General features: G+C 45.0%; 1 protein-coding gene across 1 annotated transcript in view; it reads right to left on the reverse strand.

Moving 5' to 3' along the window:
* Nucleotides 1-20,000, reverse strand: part of LOC123481335 (huntingtin-like) — a 44,453-nt gene that overhangs the window by 7,600 nt on the left and 16,853 nt on the right. Inside the window, 5 exon segments of the mRNA XM_045219885.1 lie at nt 1,157-1,347; nt 1,567-1,722; nt 2,195-2,327; nt 17,701-17,831; nt 18,322-18,407. Coding sequence (XP_045075820.1) covers nt 1,157-1,347; nt 1,567-1,722; nt 2,195-2,327; nt 17,701-17,831; nt 18,322-18,407 — 697 coding nt within the window.

Below are 20,000 nucleotides of genomic sequence, written 5' to 3' on the forward strand. Positions count from 1 at the left end.
ATCCTAGTCTGTGACTAGAGCACGCCCTAGTGGCCACAGAAGGAATGACATTCATCCTAGTCCATGACTAGAGCACACCCTAGTGGCCACAGAAGGAATGACATGCATCCTAGTCCGTGACAATACGAAATTACATCTCAGAGCTAATACATTTACATTACATTTAAGTCATTTAGCAGACGCTCTTATCCAGAGCGACTTACAGTTAGTGAGTGCATACATTTTCATACTGCCCCCCCCCCCCGTGGGAAACGAACCCACAACCTTGGCGTTGCAAGCACCATTCTCTACCAACTGAGCTACAGGGGACTAATACCACACAGAATCATTGCCATCACAAATGAGGCTGACCTTTATGGCTGATTGACTGTAATTTAATGATGTAGACCATCAGAGGGCTCAAATTAAGGACCTGGTTTCTCTTTCAACATCAACAGTAGGGACACACACAGAGAGACGTAGGTCTTCAACCCAGCACGGTTAAAGTCTGGTATTAACATCAGGGGAGGGTTGACCCTTAGGACAAGGCTCTGATCATCAATACAGGTCATTAGTTGAAATGACAAAGTGAAAGGAAAGTCGGTCTGCGTGTGTGTGTGTGTGTGTGTGTGTGTGTGTGTGTGAGTAGACAAAGTGAAAGGAAAGTCGGTCTGTGTGTGTGTGTGTGTGAGTAGACAAAGTGAAAGTCGGTCGGTCTGTGTGTGTGTGTGTGTGTGTGTGTGTGTGTGAGTAGACAAAGTGAAAGGAAAGTCGGTCTGTGTGTGTGTGTGTGTGTGTGTGTGTGTGTGTGTGAGTAGACAAAGTGAAAGGAAAGTCGGTCTGTGTGTGTGTGTGTGTGTGTGTGTGTGTGTGTGTGTGTGTGTGTGTGTGTGAGTAGACAAAGTGAAAGGAAAGTCGGTCTGTGTGTGTGTCTGTGTGTGTGTGTGTGTGTGTGTGTGTGTGTGTGTGTGTGTGTGTGTGAGTAGACAAAGTGAAAGGAAAGTCGGTCTGTGTGTGTGTGTGTGTGTGTGTGTGTGTGTGTGTGTGAGTAGACAAAGTGAAAGGAAAGTCGGTCTGTGTGTGTGTCTGTGTGTGTGTGTGTGTGTGTGTGTGAGTAGACAAAGTGAAAGGAAAGTCGGTGTGTGTGTGTGTGTGTGTGTGTGTGTGTGCTACTCACTGTGCTATGGCCCGTAGGTTACTCAGTATGTAGTCAGAGACAGTAGGTATCAGTTGCTTGGCCGTGTCGTCCAGCAGGTCACACTCCAGTACATAGAGAAGGCCGTGCAGCGCTCCCATACGGCTGGGGAGGTGGGTGCTGCGCAGGGTCACCTCCAACACCCGACACACAGGTTCAGACGTAGCCTTGTCCTGAACACACACACACACACACAGGTTTGTAAGCATACATGTAAAACACACACACACGTTTGTGGACCGTGGCCAATGGCGTGGTCTCCGACCAAACATTTTTTAAGAGGCCCCTCCTCTTGGCCGCAGAGACCAAAAGTAGCCGTTTTAAAGCTTATTTTTTCCACGGGGGGCTGGAGAAGATTTGCAGCTAGATTAATGTCAGGGGGGGGGTCTCACCATGCCCAGTACAGCTGCAGCCTTGCAGACAGCAGGCACCAGGTACTGGTTCACTATCTCATCTTCAGGAGGATGGCTCTTCTGAAGCTCCATCAGAGTGGTGAACATCATCTCAAACTGGTTACGCTCTGTGAACAGGTCAGAGACCGCCAACAGCTACAGAGAGAGAGACAGAGAGAGAGAGAGAGAGAGAGAGAGAGAGAGAGAGAGAGACAGAGAGACAGAGAGAGAGAGAGAGAGAGAGAGAGAGAGAGAGAGAGAGAGAGAGAGACAGAGACAGAGACAGAGACAGAGACAGAGACGAGAGAGAGAGAGAGAGAGAGAGAGAGAGAGAGAGAGAGAGAGAGAGAGAGAGAGAGAGGGGAGAGAGAGAGAGAGAGAGAGAGAGGGGAGAGAGAGAGAGAGAGAGAGAGGGGAGAGAGAGAGAGAGAGAGAGAGAGAGAGAGAGAGAGAGAGAGAGAGAGAGAGAGAGAGAGAGAGAGAGGGGGGAGAGAAACCTCTTAACGACCAAGGAGTTTTTCACCTTGTTCCTCAATCAAATGTAACCATTGAGCGAACGAATGAATAATTGAATGAGTGAACAAACTAATGAGTCAATGGATGAATGAATAAACAAGTGTGTTCTTACCGATCGGACGACCTCGCTGATGAGCACAACAGGGGTGCGTCTGTTGCTAGGGGAACCGGGGAGGAGCCACTGGCTGTATAGCTCCAACAGGAACTGAGAACAGGAGTGGATGTCTACACCTGCACGATGCTTCCTGTAGAGGGAGAAGAGAGGAGGAGGTTAGAGAGACAGAGAGAGAGAGAGGGAGAACAGGAGTGGATATCTACACCTGTATCCTGCTTTCTGTTATAGAGAGATGTCTACACCTGTATCCTGCTTTCTGTTAGAGAGAGATGTCTACACCTGTATCCTGCTTTCTGTTAGAGAGAGATGTCTACACCTGTATCCTGCTTTCTGTTAGAGAGAGATGTCTACACCTGTATCCTGCTTTCTGTTAGAAAGAGATGTCTACACCTGTATCCTGCTTTCTGTTAGAGAGAGATGTCTACACCTGTATCCTGCTTTCTGTTATAGAGAGATGTCTACACCTGTATCCTGCTTTCTGTTAGAGAGAGATGTCTACACCTGTATCCTGCTTTCTGTTAGAGAGAGATGTCTACACCTGTATCCTGCTTTCTGTTAGAGAGAGATGTCTACACCTGTATCCTGCTTTCTGTTAGAGAGAGATGTCTACACCTGTATCCTGCTTTCTGTTAGAGAGATGTCTACACCTGTATCCTGCTTTCTGTTATAGAGAGATGTCTACACCTGTATCCTGCTTTCTGTTAGAGAGAGATGTCTACACCTGTATCCTGCTTTCTGTTAGAAAGAGATGTCTACACCTGTATCCTGCTTTCTGTTAGAGAGAGATGTCTACACCTGTATCCTGCTTTCTGTTATAGAGAGATGTCTACACCTGTATCCTGCTTTCTGTTAGAGAGAGATGTCTACACCTGTATCCTGCTTTCTGTTAGAGAGAGATGTCTACACCTGTATCCTGCTTTCTGTTAGAGAGAGATGTCTACACCTGTATCCTGCTTTCTGTTAGAGAGAGATGTCTACACCTGTATCCTGCTTTCTGTTAGAGAGAGATGTCTACACCTGTATCCTGCTTTCTGTTAGAGAGCGATGTCTACACCTGTATCCTGCTTTCTGTTATAGAGAGATGTCTACACCTGTATCCTGCTTTCTGTTAGAGAGAGATGTCTACACCTGTATCCTGCTTTCTGTTAGAGAGAGATGTCTACATCTGTATCCTGCTTTCTGTTAGAGAGATGTCTACACCTGTATCCTGCTTTCTGTTAGAGAGAGATGTCTACACCTGTATCCTGCTTTCTGTTAGAAAGAGATGTCTACACCTGTATCCTGCTTTCTGTTAGAGAGAGATGTCTACACCTGTATCCTGCTTTCTGTTAGAGAGAGATGTCTACACCTGTATCCTGCTTTCTGTTAGAAAGAGATGTCTACACCTGTATCCTGCTTTCTGTTAGAGAGAGATGTCTACACCTGTATCCTGCTTTCTGTTATAGAGATGTCTACACCTGTATCCTGCTTTCTGTTAGAGAGAGATGTCTACACCTGTATCCTGCTTTCTGTTAGAGAGATGTCTACACCTGTATCCTGCTTTCTGTTAGAGAGAGATGTCTACACCTGTATCCTGCTTTCTGTTAGAGAGATGTCTACACCTGTATCCTGCTTTCTGTTAGAGAGAGATGTCTACACCTGTATCCTGCTTTCTGTTAGAGAGAGATGTCTACACCTGTATCCTGCTTTCTGTTATAGAGAGATGTCTACACCTGTATCCTGCTTTCTGTTAGAGAGAGATGTCTACACCTGTATCCTGCTTTCTGTTAGAGAGATGTCTACACCTGTATCCTGCTTTCTGTTAGAAGAGAGATGTCTACACCTGTATCCTGCTTTCTGTTAAGAGAGAGATGTCTACACCTGTATCCTGCTTTCTGTTAGAGAGAGATGTCTACACCTGTATCCTGCTTTCTGTTAGAGAGAGATGTCTACACCTGTATCCTGCTTTCTGTTAGAGAGAGATGTCTACACCTGTATCCTGCTTTCTGTTAGAGAGAGATGTCTACACCTGTATCCTGCTTTCTGTTAGAGAGAGATGTCTACACCTGTATCCTGCTTTCTGTTATAGAGAGATGTCTACACCTGTATCCTGCTTTCTGTTAGAGAGAGATGTCTACACCTGTATCCTGCTTTCTGTTAGAGAGAGATGTCTACACCTGTATCCTGCTTTCTGTTAGAGAGAGATGTCTACACCTGTATCCTGCTTTCTGTTATAGAGAGATGTCTACACCTGTATCCTGCTTTCTGTTAGAGAGAGATGTCTACACCTGTATCCTGCTTTCTGTTAGAGAGAGATGTCTACACCTGTATCCTGCTTTCTGTTAGAGAGATGTCTACACCTGTATCCTGCTTTCTGTTAGAGAGAGATGTCTACACCTGTATCCTGCTTTCTGTTAGAGAGAGATGTCTACACCTGTATCCTGCTTTCTGTTAGAGAGAGATGTCTACACCTGTATCCTGCTTTCTGTTAGAGAGAGATGTCTACACCTGTATCCTGCTTTCTGTTAGAGAGAGATGTGTACACCTGTATCCTGCTTTCTGTTAGAGAGAGATGTCTACACCTGTATCCTGCTTTCTGTTAGAGATGTCTACACCTGTATCCTGCTTTCTGTTAGAGAGATGTCTACACCTGTATCCTGCTTTCTGTTAGAGAGAGAGATGTCTACACCTGTATCCTGCTTTCTGTTAGAGAGAGATGTCTACACCTGTATCCTGCTTTCTGTTAGAGAGAGATGTCTACACCTGTATCCTGCTTTCTGTTAGAGAGAGATGTCTACACCTGTATCCTGCTTTCTGTTAGAGAGAGATGTCTACACCTGTATCCTGCTTTCTGTTAGAGAGAGATGTCTACACCTGTATCCTGCTTTCTGTTATAGAGAGATGTCTACACCTGTATCCTGCTTTCTGTTTGAGAGAGATGTCTACACCTGTATCCTGCTTTCTGTTATAGAGAGATGTCTACACCTGTATCCTGCTTTCTGTTATAGAGAGATGTCTACACCTGTATCCTGCTTTCTGTTAGAAAGAGATGTCTACACCTGTATCCTGCTTTCTGTTAGAGAGAGATGTCTACACCTGTATCCTGCTTTCTGTTATAGAGAGATATCTACACCTGTATCCTGCTTTCTGTTATAGAGAGATGTCTACACCTGTATCCTGCTTTCTGTTAGAGAGAGATGTCTACACCTGTATCCTGCTTTCTGTTAGAGAGAGATGTCTACACCTGTATCCTGCTTTCTGTTATAGAGATGTCTACACCTGTATCCTGCTTTCTGTTAGAGAGAGATGTCTACACCTGTATCCTGCTTTCTGTTATAGAGAGATGTCTACACCTGTATCCTGCTTTCTGTTATAGAGAGATGTCTACACATGTATCCTGCTTTCTGTTAGAGAGAGATGTCTACACCTGTATCATGCTTTCTGTTAGAGAGAGATGTCTACACCTGTATCCTGCTTTCTGTTAGAGAGAGATGTCTACACCTGTATCCTGCTTTCTGTTAGAGAGAGATGTCTACACCTGTATCCTGCTTTCTGTTAGAGAGAGATGTCTACACCTGTATCCTGCTTTCTGTTAGAAAGAGATGTCTACACCTGTATCCTGCTTTCTGTTAGAGAGAGATGTCTACACCTGTATCCTGCTTTCTGTTATAGAGAGATATCTACACCTGTATCCTGCTTTCTGTTAGAGAGATGTCTACACCTGTATCCTGCTTTCTGTTAGAGAGAGATGTCTACACCTGTATCCTGCTTTCTGTTAGAGAGAGATGTCTACACCTGTATCCTGCTTTCTGTTAGAGAGAGATGTCTACACCTGTATCCTGCTTTCTGTTATAGAGAGATGTCTACACCTGTATCCTGCTTTCTGTTAGAGAGAGATGTCTACACCTGTATCCTGCTTTCTGTTATAGAGAGATGTCTACACCTGTATCCTGCTTTCTGTTATAGAGAGATGTCTACACCTGTATCCTGCTTTCTGTTAGAGAGAGATGTCTACACCTGTATCCTGCTTTCTGTTATAGAGATATGTCTACACCTGTATCCTGCTTTCTGTTAGAGAGAGATGTCTACACCTGTATCCTGCTTTCTGTTAGAGAGAGATGTCTACACCTGTATCCTGCTTTCTGTTATAGAGATGTCTACACCTGTATCCTGCTTTCTGTTATAGAGAGATGTCTACACCTGTATCCTGCTTTCTGTTATAGAGAGATGTCTACACCTGTATCCTGCTTTCTGTTATAGAGAGATGTCTACATATGTATCCTGCTTTCTGTTAGAGAGAGATGTCTACACCTGTATCATGCTTTCTGTTAGAGAGAGATGTCTACACCTGTATCCTGCTTTCTGTTAGAGAGAGATGTCTACACCTGTATCCTGCTTTCTGTTAGAGAGAGATGTCTACACCTGTATCCTGCTTTCTGTTAGAGAGAGATGTCTACACCTGTATCCTGCTTTCTGTTAGAGAGATGTCTACACCTGTATCCTGCTTTCTGTTAGAGAGAGATGTCTACACCTGTATCCTGCTTTCTGTTATAGAGAGATGTCTACACCTGTATCCTGCTTTCTGTTAAGAGAGATGTCTACACCTGTATCCTGCTTTCTGTTATAGAGAGATGTCTACACCTGTATCCTGCTTTCTGTTAGAGAGAGATGTCTACACCTGTATCCTGCTTTCTGTTAGAGAGAGATGTCTACACCTGTATCCTGCTTTCTGTTATAGAGAGATGTCTACACCTGTATCCTGCTTTCTGTTAGAGAGAGATGTCTACACCTGTATCCTGCTTTCTGTTATAGAGAGATGTCTACACCTGTATCCTGCTTTCTGTTATAGAGAGATGTCTACACCTGTATCCTGCTTTCTGTTAGAGAGAGATGTCTACACCTGTATCCTGCTTTCTGTTAGAGAGAGATGTCTACACCTGTATCCTGCTTTCTGTTATAGAGAGATGTCTACACCTGTATCCTGCTTTCTGTTAGAGAGATGTCTACACCTGTATCCTGCTTTCTGTTAGAGAGAGATGTCTACACCTGTATCCTGCTTTCTGTTAGAGAGATGTCTACACCTGTATCCTGCTTTCTGTTAAGAGAGATGTCTACACCTGTATCCTGCTTTCTGTTATAGAGAGATGTCTACACCTGTATCCTGCTTTCTGTTAGAGAGAGATGTCTACACCTGTATCCTGCTTTCTGTTAGAGAGAGATGTCTACACCTGTATCCTGCTTTCTGTTAGAGAGAGATGTCTACACCTGTATCCTGCTTTCTGTTAGAGAGAGATGTCTACACCTGTATCCTGCTTTCTGTTAGAGAGAGATGTCTACACCTGTATCCTGCTTTCTGTTAGAGAGAGATGTCTACACCTGTATCCTGCTTTCTGTTAGAGAGAGATGTCTACACCTGTATCCTGCTTTCTGTTAGAGAGAGATGTCTACACCTGTATCCTGCTTTCTGTTAGAGAGAGATGTCTACACCTGTATCCTGCTTTCTGTTAGAGAGAGATGTCTACACCTGTATCCTGCTTTCTGTTAGAGAGAGATGTCTACACCTGTATCCTGCTTTCTGTTAGAGAGAGATGTCTACACCTGTATCCTGCTTTCTGTTAGAGAGATGTCTACACCTGTATCCTGCTTTCTGTTAGAGAGAGATGTCTACACCTGTATCCTGCTTTCTGTTAGAGAGAGATGTCTACACCTGTATCCTGCTTTCTGTTAGAGAGAGATGTCTACACCTGTATCCTGCTTTCTGTTAGAGAGATGTCTACACCTGTATCCTGCTTTCTGTTAGAGAGAGATGTCTACACCTGTATCCTGCTTTCTGTTAGAGGAGATGTCTACACCTGTATCCTGCTTTCTGTTAGAGAGAGATGTCTACACCTGTATCCTGCTTTCTGTTAGAGAGATGTCTACACCTGTATCCTGCTTTCTGTTAGAGAGAGATGTCTACACCTGTATCCTGCTTTCTGTTAGAGAGATGTCTACACCTGTATCCTGCTTTCTGTTAGAGAGAGATGTCTACACCTGTATCCTGCTTTCTGTTAGAGAGAGATGTCTACACCTGTATCCTGCTTTCTGTTAGAGAGAGATGTCTACACCTGTATCCTGCTTTCTGTTAGAGAGAGATGTCTACACCTGTATCCTGCTTTCTGTTAGAGAGAGATGTCTACACCTGTATCCTGCTTTCTGTTAGAGAGAGATGTCTACACCTGTATCCTGCTTTCTGTTAAGAGAGATGTCTACACCTGTATCCTGCTTTCTGTTAGAGAGAGATGTCTACACCTGTATCCTGCTTTCTGTTAGAGAGAGATGTCTACACCTGTATCCTGCTTTCTGTTAGAGAGAGATGTCTACACCTGTATCCTGCTTTCTGTTAGAGAGAGATGTCTACACCTGTATCCTGCTTTCTGTTAGAGAGAGATGTCTACACCTGTATCCTGCTTTCTGTTAGAGAGAGATGTCTACACCTGTATCCTGCTTTCTGTTAGAGAGAGATGTCTACACCTGTATCCTGCTTTCTGTTAGAGAGAGATGTCTACACCTGTATCCTGCTTTCTGTTAGAGAGAGATGTCTACACCTGTATCCTGCTTTCTGTTAGAGAGAGATGTCTACACCTGTATCCTGCTTTCTGTTAGAGAGAGATGTCTACACCTGTATCCTGCTTTCTGTTAGAGAGAGATGTCTACACCTGTATCCTGCTTTCTGTTAGAGAGAGATGTCTACACCTGTATCCTGCTTTCTGTTAGAGATGTCTACACCTGTATCCTGCTTTCTGTTAGAGAGATGTCTACACCTGTATCCTGCTTTCTGTTAGAGAGAGATGTCTACACCTGTATCCTGCTTTCTGTTAGAGAGAGATGTCTACACCTGTATCCTGCTTTCTGTTAGAGAGAGATGTCTACACCTGTATCCTGCTTTCTGTTAGAGAGAGATGTCTACACCTGTATCCTGCTTTCTGTTAGAGAGAGATGTCTACACCTGTATCCTGCTTTCTGTTAGAGAGAGATGTCTACACCTGTATCCTGCTTTCTGTTATAGAGAGATGTCTACACCTGTATCCTGCTTTCTGTTAGAGAGAGATGTCTACACCTGTATCCTGCTTTCTGTTATAGAGAGATGTCTACACCTGTATCCTGCTTTCTGTTATAGAGAGATGTCTACACCTGTATCCTGCTTTCTGTTAGAAAGAGATGTCTACACCTGTATCCTGCTTTCTGTTAGAGAGAGATGTCTACACCTGTATCCTGCTTTCTGTTAGAGAGAGATGTCTACACCTGTATCCTGCTTTCTGTTTGAGAGAGATGTCTACACCTGTATCCTGCTTTCTGTTATAGAGAGATGTCTACACCTGTATCCTGCTTTCTGTTAGAGAGAGATGTCTACACCTGTATCCTGCTTTCTGTTAGAAAGAGATGTCTACACCTGTATCCTGCTTTCTGTTAGAGAGAGATGTCTACACCTGTATCCTGCTTTCTGTTATAGAGAGATATCTACACCTGTATCCTGCTTTCTGTTATAGAGAGATGTCTACACCTGTATCCTGCTTTCTGTTAGAGAGAGATGTCTACACCTGTATCCTGCTTTCTGTTAGAGAGAGATGTCTACACCTGTATCCTGCTTTCTGTTATAGAGATGTCTACACCTGTATCCTGCTTTCTGTTAGAGAGAGATGTCTACACCTGTATCCTGCTTTCTGTTATAGAGAGATGTCTACACCTGTATCCTGCTTTCTGTTATAGAGAGATGTCTACATATGTATCCTGCTTTCTGTTAGAGAGAGATGTCTACACCTGTATCATGCTTTCTGTTAGAGAGAGATGTCTACACCTGTATCCTGCTTTCTGTTAGAGAGAGAGATGTCTACACCTGTATCCTGCTTTCTGTTAGAGAGAGATGTCTACACCTGTATCCTGCTTTCTGTTAGAGAGAGATGTCTACACCTGTATCCTGCTTTCTGTTAGAGAGAGATGTCTACACCTGTATCCTGCTTTCTGTTATAGAGATGTCTACACCTGTATCCTGCTTTCTGTTAGAGAGAGATGTCTACACCTGTATCCTGCTTTCTGTTATAGAGAGATGTCTACACCTGTATCCTGCTTTCTGTTATAGAGAGATGTCTACATATGTATCCTGCTTTCTGTTAGAGAGAGATGTCTACACCTGTATCATGCTTTCTGTTAGAGAGAGATGTCTACACCTGTATCCTGCTTTCTGTTAGAGAGAGATGTCTACACCTGTATCCTGCTTTCTGTTAGAGAGAGATGTCTACACCTGTATCCTGCTTTCTGTTAGAGAGAGATGTCTACACCTGTATCCTGCTTTCTGTTAGAAAGAGATGTCTACACCTGTATCCTGCTTTCTGTTAGAGAGAGATGTCTACACCTGTATCCTGCTTTCTGTTATAGAGAGATATCTACACCTGTATCCTGCTTTCTGTTAGAGAGAGATGTCTACACCTGTATCCTGCTTTCTGTTAGAGAGAGATGTCTACACCTGTATCCTGCTTTCTGTTAGAGAGAGATGTCTACACCTGTATCCTGCTTTCTGTTAGAGAGAGATGTCTACACCTGTATCCTGCTTTCTGTTATAGAGAGATGTCTACACCTGTATCCTGCTTTCTGTTAGAGAGAGATGTCTACACCTGTATCCTGCTTTCTGTTATAGAGAGATGTCTACACCTGTATCCTGCTTTCTGTTATAGAGAGATGTCTACACCTGTATCCTGCTTTCTGTTAGAGAGAGATGTCTACACCTGTATCCTGCTTTCTGTTATAGAGATATGTCTACACCTGTATCCTGCTTTCTGTTAGAGAGAGATGTCTACACCTGTATCCTGCTTTCTGTTAGAGAGAGATGTCTACACCTGTATCCTGCTTTCTGTTAGAGAGAGATGTCTACACCTGTATCCTGCTTTCTGTTAGAGAGAGATGTCTACACCTGTATCCTGCTTTCTGTTATAGAGAGATGTCTACACCTGTATCCTGCTTTCTGTTATAGAGAGATATCTACACCTGTATCCTGCTTTCTGTTATAGAGAGATGTCTACACCTGTATCCTGCTTTCTGTTAGAGAGATGTCTACACCTGTATCCTGCTTTCTGTTAGAGAGATGTCTACACCTGTATCCTGCTTTCTGTTAGAGAGAGATGTCTACACCTGTATCCTGCTTTCTGTTAGAGAGAGATGTCTACACCTGTATCCTGCTTTCTGTTAGAGAGAGATGTCTACACCTGTATCCTGCTTTCTGTTAGAGAGAGATGTCTACACCTGTATCCTGCTTTCTGTTATAGAGAGATGTCTACACCTGTATCCTGCTTTCTGTTAGAGAGAGATGTCTACACCTGTATCCTGCTTTCTGTTAGAGAGAGATGTCTACACCTGTATCCTGCTTTCTGTTAGAGAGATGTCTACACCTGTATCCTGCTTTCTGTTAGAGAGAGATGTCTACACCTGTATCCTGCTTTCTGTTAGAGAGAGATGTCTACACCTGTATCCTGCTTTCTGTTAGAGAGAGATGTCTACACCTGTATCCTGCTTTCTGTTAGAGAGAGATGTCTACACCTGTATCCTGCTTTCTGTTAGAGAGAGATGTCTACACCTGTATCCTGCTTTCTGTTAGAGAGAGATGTCTACACCTGTATCCTGCTTTCTGTTAGAGAGATGTCTACACCTGTATCCTGCTTTCTGTTAGAGAGAGATGTCTACACCTGTATCCTGCTTTCTGTTAGAGAGAGATGTCTACACCTGTATCCTGCTTTCTGTTAGAGAGAGATGTCTACACCTGTATCCTGCTTTCTGTTAGAGAGAGATGTCTACACCTGTATCCTGCTTTCTGTTAGAGAGAGATGTCTACACCTGTATCCTGCTTTCTGTTAGAGAGAGATGTCTACACCTGTATCCTGCTTTCTGTTATAGAGATGTCTACACCTGTATCCTGCTTTCTGTTAGAGAGAGATGTCTACACCTGTATCCTGCTTTCTGTTGAGAGAGATGTCTACACCTGTATCCTGCTTTCTGTTAGAGAGAGATGTCTACACCTGTATCCTGCTTTCTGTTAGAGAGATGTCTACACCTGTATCCTGCTTTCTGTTAGAGAGAGATGTCTACACCTGTATCCTGCTTTCTGTTATAGAGAGATGTCTACACCTGTATCCTGCTTTCTGTTAGAGAGAGATGTCTACACCTGTATCCTGCTTTCTGTTAGAGAGATGTCTACACCTGTATCCTGCTTTCTGTTAGAGAGAGATGTCTACACCTGTATCCTGCTTTCTGTTAGAGAGAGATGTCTACACCTGTATCCTGCTTTCTGTTAGAGAGAGATGTCTACACCTGTATCCTGCTTTCTGTTAGAGAGAGATGTCTACACCTGTATCCTGCTTTCTGTTAGAGAGAGATGTCTACACCTGTATCCTGCTTTCTGTTAGAGAGAGATGTCTACACCTGTATCCTGCTTTCTGTTAGAGAGAGATGTCTACACCTGTATCCTGCTTTCTGTTAGAGAGAGATGTCTACACCTGTATCCTGCTTTCTGTTAAGAGAGATGTCTACACCTGTATCCTGCTTTCTGTTAGAGAGAGATGTCTACACCTGTATCCTGCTTTCTGTTAGAGAGAGATGTCTACACCTGTATCCTGCTTTCTGTTATAGAGAGATGTCTACACCTGTATCCTGCTTTCTGTTAGAGAGAGATGTCTACACCTGTATCCTGCTTTCTGTTAGAGAGAGATGTCTACACCTGTATCCTGCTTTCTGTTAGAGAGATGTCTACACCTGTATCCTGCTTTCTGTTAGAGAGAGATGTCTACACCTGTATCCTGCTTTCTGTTAGAGAGAGATGTCTACACCTGTATCCTGCTTTCTGTTAGAGAGAGATGTCTACACCTGTATCCTGCTTTCTGTTAGAGAGAGATGTCTACACCTGTATCCTGCTTTCTGTTAGAGAGAGATGTCTACACCTGTATCCTGCTTTCTGTTGAGAGAGAGATGTCTACACCTGTATCCTGCTTTCTGTTAGAGATGTCTACACCTGTATCCTGCTTTCTGTTAGAGAGATGTCTACACCTGTATCCTGCTTTCTGTTAGAGAGAGATGTCTACACCTGTATCCTGCTTTCTGTTGAGAGAGATGTCTACACCTGTATCCTGCTTTCTGTTAGAGAGAGATGTCTACACCTGTATCCTGCTTTCTGTTAGAGAGAGATGTCTACACCTGTATCCTGCTTTCTGTTAGAGAGAGATGTCTACACCTGTATCCTGCTTTCTGTTAGAGAGAGATGTCTACACCTGTATCCTGCTTTCTGTTATAGAGATGTCTACACCTGTATCCTGCTTTCTGTTAGAGAGAGATGTCTACACCTGTATCCTGCTTTCTGTTTGAGAGAGATGTCTACACCTGTATCCTGCTTTCTGTTATAGAGAGATGTCTACACCTGTATCCTGCTTTCTGTTATAGAGAGATGTCTACACCTGTATCCTGCTTTCTGTTAGAAAGAGATGTCTACACCTGTATCCTGCTTTCTGTTAGAGAGAGATGTCTACACCTGTATCCTGCTTTCTGTTAGAGAGAGATGTCTACACCTGTATCCTGCTTTCTGTTTGAGAGAGATGTCTACACCTGTATCCTGCTTTCTGTTAGAAAGAGATGTCTACACCTGTATCCTGCTTTCTGTTAGAAAGAGATGTCTACACCTGTATCCTGCTTTCTGTTAGAGAGATATGTCTACACCTGTATCCTGCTTTCTGTTATAGAGAGATATCTACACCTGTATCCTACTTTCTGTTATAGAGAGATGTCTACACCTGTATCCTGCTTTCTGTTAGAGAGAGATGTCTACACCTGTATCCTGCTTTCTGTTAGAGAGAGATGTCTACACCTGTATCCTGCTTTCTGTTATAGAGATGTCTACACCTGTATCCTGCTTTCTGTTAGAGAGAGATGTCTACACCTGTATCCTGCTTTCTGTTATAGAGAGATGTCTACACCTGTATCCTGCTTTCTGTTATAGAGAGATGTCTACATATGTATCCTGCTTTCTGTTAGAGAGAGATGTCTACACCTGTATCATGCTTTCTGTTAGAGAGAGATGTCTACACCTGTATCCTGCTTTCTGTTAGAGAGAGATGTCTACACCTGTATCCTGCTTTCTGTTATAGAGATGTCTACACCTGTATCCTGCTTTCTGTTAGAGAGAGATGTCTACACCTGTATCCTGCTTTCTGTTAGAGAGATGTCTACACCTGTATCCTGCTTTCTGTTAGAGAGATGTCTACACCTGTATCCTGCTTTCTGTTAGAGAGAGATGTCTACACCTGTATCCTGCTTTCTGTTATAGAGAGATGTCTACACCTGTATCCTGCTTTCTGTTAGAGAGAGATGTCTACACCTGTATCCTGCTTTCTGTTAGAGAGATGTCTACACCTGTATCCTGCTTTCTGTTAGAGAGAGATGTCTACACCTGTATCCTGCTTTCTGTTAGAGAGAGATGTCTACACCTGTATCCTGCTTTCTGTTAGAGAGAGATGTCTACACCTGTATCCTGCTTTCTGTTAGAGAGAGATGTCTACACCTGTATCCTGCTTTCTGTTAGAGAGAGATGTCTACACCTGTATCCTGCTTTCTGTTAGAGAGAGATGTCTACACCTGTATCCTGCTTTCTGTTAGAGAGAGATGTCTACACCTGTATCCTGCTTTCTGTTATAGAGAGATGTCTACACCTGTATCCTGCTTTCTGTTAGAGAGAGATGTCTACACCTGTATCCTGCTTTCTGTTAGAGAGAGATGTCTACACCTGTATCCTGCTTTCTGTTAGAGAGAGATGTCTACACCTGTATCCTGCTTTCTGTTATAGAGAGATGTCTACACCTGTATCCTGCTTTCTGTTAGAGAGAGATGTCTACACCTGTATCCTGCTTTCTGTTAGAGAGAGATGTCTACACCTGTATCCTGCTTTCTGTTAGAGAGATGTCTACACCTGTATCCTGCTTTCTGTTAGAGAGAGATGTCTACACCTGTATCCTGCTTTCTGTTAGAGAGAGATGTCTACACCTGTATCCTGCTTTCTGTTAGAGAGAGATGTCTACACCTGTATCCTGCTTTCTGTTAGAGAGAGATGTCTACACCTGTATCCTGCTTTCTGTTAGAGAGAGATGTCTACACCTGTATCCTGCTTTCTGTTAGAGAGAGATGTCTACACCTGTATCCTGCTTTCTGTTAGAGATGTCTACACCTGTATCCTGCTTTCTGTTAGAGAGATGTCTACACCTGTATCCTGCTTTCTGTTAGAGAGAGATGTCTACACCTGTATCCTGCTTTCTGTTAGAGAGAGATGTCTACACCTGTATCCTGCTTTCTGTTAGAGAGAGATGTCTACACCTGTATCCTGCTTTCTGTTAGAGAGAGATGTCTACACCTGTATCCTGCTTTCTGTTAGAGAGAGATGTCTACACCTGTATCCTGCTTTCTGTTAGAGAGAGATGTCTACACCTGTATCCTGCTTTCTGTTATAGAGATGTCTACACCTGTATCCTGCTTTCTGTTAGAGAGAGATGTCTACACCTGTATCCTGCTTTCTGTTTGAGAGAGATGTCTACACCTGTATCCTGCTTTCTGTTATAGAGAGATGTCTACACCTGTATCCTGCTTTCTGTTATAGAGAGATGTCTACACCTGTATCCTGCTTTCTGTTAGAAAGAGATGTCTACACCTGTATCCTGCTTTCTGTTAGAGAGAGATGTCTACACCTGTATCCTGCTTTCTGTTAGAGAGAGATGTCTACACCTGTATCCTGCTTTCTGTTTGAGAGAGATGTCTACACCTGTATCCTGCTTTCTGTTATAGAGAGATGTCTACACCTGTATCCTGCTTTCTGTTAGAAAGAGATGTCTACACCTGTATCCTGCTTTCTGTTAGAAAGAGATGTCTACACCTGTATCCTGCTTTCTGTTAGAGAGAGATGTCTACACCTGTATCCTGCTTTCTGTTATAGAGAGATATCTACACCTGTATCCTACTTTCTGTTATAGAGAGATGTCTACACCTGTATCCTGCTTTCTGTTAGAGAGAGATGTCTACACCTGTATCCTGCTTTCTGTTAGAGAGAGATGTCTACACCTGTATCCTGCTTTCTGTTATAGAGATGTCTACACCTGTATCCTGCTTTCTGTTAGAGAGAGATGTCTACACCTGTATCCTGCTTTCTGTTATAGAGAGATGTCTACACCTGTATCCTGCTTTCTGTTATAGAGAGATGTCTACATATGTATCCTGCTTTCTGTTAGAGAGAGATGTCTACACCTGTATCATGCTTTCTGTTAGAGAGAGATGTCTACACCTGTATCCTGCTTTCTGTTAGAGAGAGATGTCTACACCTGTATCCTGCTTTCTGTTAGAGAGAGATGTCTACACCTGTATCCTGCTTTCTGTTAGAGAGAGATGTCTACACCTGTATCCTGCTTTCTGTTAGAAAGAGATGTCTACACCTGTATCCTGCTTTCTGTTGGAGAGAGATGTCTACACCTGTATCCTGCTTTCTGTATAGAGAGATATCTACACCTGTATCCTGCTTTCTGTTAGAGAGATGTCTACACCTGTATCCTGCTTTCTGTTAGAGAGAGATGTCTACACCTGTATCCTGCTTTCTGTTAGAGAGAGATGTCTACACCTGTATCCTGCTTTCTGTTATAGAGAGATGTCTACACCTGTATCCTGCTTTCTGTTAGAGAGAGATGTCTACACCTGTATCCTGCTTTCTGTTATAGAGAGATGTCTACACCTGTATCCTGCTTTCTGTTATAGAGAGATGTCTACACCTGTATCCTGCTTTCTGTTAGAGAGAGATGTCTACACCTGTATCCTGCTTTCTGTTATAGAGATATGTCTACACCTGTATCCTGCTTTCTGTTAGAGAGAGATGTCTACACCTGTATCCTGCTTTCTGTTAGAGAGAGATGTCTACACCTGTATCCTGCTTTCTGTTAGAGAGAGATGTCTACACCTGTATCCTGCTTTCTGTTAGAGAGATGTCTACACCTGTATCCTGCTTTCTGTTATAGAGAGATGTCTACACCTGTATCCTGCTTTCTGTTATAGAGAGATGTCTACACCTGTATCCTGCTTTCTGTTAGAGAGATGTCTACACCTGTATCCTGCTTTCTGTTAGAGAGATGTCTACACCTGTATCCTGCTTTCTGTTAGAGAGAGATGTCTACACCTGTATCCTGCTTTCTGTTAGAGAGAGATGTCTACACCTGTATCCTGCTTTCTGTTAGAGAGAGATGTCTACACCTGTATCCTGCTTTCTGTTAGAGAGAGATGTCTACACCTGTATCCTGCTTTCTGTTATAGAGAGATGTCTACACCTGTATCCTGCTTTCTGTTATAGAGAGATGTCTACACCTGTATCCTGCTTTCTGTTAGAGAGAGATGTCTACACCTGTATCCTGCTTTCTGTTAGAGAGAGATGTCTACACCTGTATCCTGCTTTCTGTTAGAGAGAGATGTGTGTGTGTGTGTTTTACCTGGAGTTGATAGGAGAGGTAGGAGTAGAGGCGGGGGCCGGAGTATCAGTCTCATCTTCCTCATCCTCACCCCACTCTTCCTCTCTCAGAGGGGTAATGTTGTTCCCCAGCCACACAGAATGGATGGACACCTGATGGAGAGAGAGACATTAAAGGAGAAGAATTAGAGAGAGAGAGAGAGAGAGAGAGAAATATCCTGAAAATATAGACAACTATGACAGTCATTTTGTCTGTCTGTCGGTCAGTCAGTTAGTCTGCCCTGTCCTCCCTCCCTCCCTCCCTCCCGCCATCATACCTGTCCCAGTTTGTAGTCCATGTTGCCCATCTCTCTACCCCTCCCTCCCTCCCTCCCTCCCTCCCTCCATCCACCTGTCCCAGTTTGTAGTCCATGTTGCCCATCTCTGTACCCCTCCCACCCTCCCTCCATCCCTCCCTCCCTCCATCCCACCTGTCCCAGTTTGTAGTCCATGTTGCCCATCCCTCCATCCCACCTGTCCCAGTTTGTAGTCCATGTTGCCCATCTCTCTACCCCTCCCTCCCTCCCTCCCTCCCTCCCTCCATCCCACCTGTCCCAGTTTGTAGTCCATGTTGCCCATCTCTCTACCCCTCCCTCCATCCCACCTGTCCCAGTTTGTAGTCCATGTTGCCCATCTCTCTCTCTGTGTTGATCTGGAGCAGGAGCTTCTCATGGCTGATCAGTGTACCTGCTGAGAGATACACGTATACTTAGTGGCAGGTTGGAAACACACACTGTTCATGAATTACTATGACCTCTGAACCCTGCACAGCAGAATGTATTTGACCCCAGGACGACATTACTAGAAAAAACTATGAGGACTACCTGGTGAGACTGCAGACAGGGAGGGGACAGGGTCCCAGGTGTGGTAGGGGTGGGGTGTTACCTGGTGAGACTGCAGACAGGGAGGGGACAGGGTCCCAGGTGTGGTAGGGGTGGGGTGTTACCTGGTGAGACTGCAGACAGGGAGGGGACAGGGTCCCAGGTGTGGTAGGGGGTGGGGTGTTACCTGGTGAGACTGCAGACAGGGAGGGGACAGGGTCCCAGGTGTGGTAGGGGTGGGGTGTTACCTGGTGAGACTGCAGACAGGGAGGGGACAGGGTCCCAGGTGTGTTACCTGGTGAGACAGCAGACAGGGAGGGGACAGGGTCCCAGGTGTGTTACCTGGTGAGACTGCAGACAGAGAGGGGACAGGGTCCCAGGTGTGTTACCTGGTGAGACAGCAGACAGGGAGGGGACAGGGTCCCAGGTGTGGTAGGGGTGGGGTGTTACCTGGTGAGACAGCAGACAGGGAGGGGACAGGGTCCCAGGTGTGTTACCTGGTGAGACAGCAGACAGGGAGGGGACAGGGTCCCAGGTGTGTTACCTGGTGAGACAGCAGACGGAGAGGGGACAGGGTCCCAGGTGTGGTAGGGGTGGGGTGTTACCTGGTGAGACTGCAGACAGGGATGGGACAGGGTCCCAGGTGTGGTAGGGGTGGGGTGTTACCTGGTGAGACAGCAGACGGAGAGGGGACAGGGTCCCAGGTGTGGTAGGGGTGGGGTGTTACCTGGTGAGACTGCAGACAGGGAGGGGACAGGGTCCCAGGTGTGTTACCTGGTGAGACAGCAGACAGAGAGGGGACAGGGTCCCAGGTGTGGTAGGGGTGGGGTGTTACCTGGTGAGACTGCAGACAGGGAGGGGACAGGGTCCCAGGTGTGTTACCTGGTGAGACTGCAGACAGAGAGGGGACAGGGTCCCAGGTGTGGTAGGGGTGGGGTGTTACCTGGTGAGACTGCAGACAGAGAGGGGACAGGGTCCCAGGTGTGTTACCTGGTGAGACAGCAGACAGAGAGGGGACAGGGTCCCAGGTGTGGTAGGGGTGGGGTGTTACCTGGTGAGACTGAAGACAGAGAGGGGACAGGGTCCCAGGTGTGGTAGGGGTGGGGTGTTACCTGGTGAGACAGCAGACAGAGAGGGGACAGGGTCCCAGGTGTGGTAGGGGTGGGGGTGTTACCTGGTGAGACAGCAGACAGAGAGGGGACAGGGTCCCAGTGTGTGGTAGGGGTGGGGTGTTACCTGGTGAGACTGCAGACAGAGAGGGGACAGGGTCCCAGGTGTGGTAGGGGTGGGGTGTTACCTGGTGAGACAGCAGACAGAGAGGGGACAGGGTCCCAGGTGTGGTAGGGGTGGGGTGTTACCTGGTGAGACAGCAGACAGAGAGGGGACAGGGTCCCAGGTGTGGTAGGGGTGGGGGTGTTACCTGGTGAGACTGCAGACAGAGAGGGGACAGGGTCCCAGGTGT

The sequence above is a fragment of the Coregonus clupeaformis genome, unplaced genomic scaffold, assembly GCF_020615455.1.
Source record: "Coregonus clupeaformis isolate EN_2021a unplaced genomic scaffold, ASM2061545v1 scaf2857, whole genome shotgun sequence".
Classification (NCBI taxonomy): domain Eukaryota; kingdom Metazoa; phylum Chordata; class Actinopteri; order Salmoniformes; family Salmonidae; genus Coregonus; species Coregonus clupeaformis.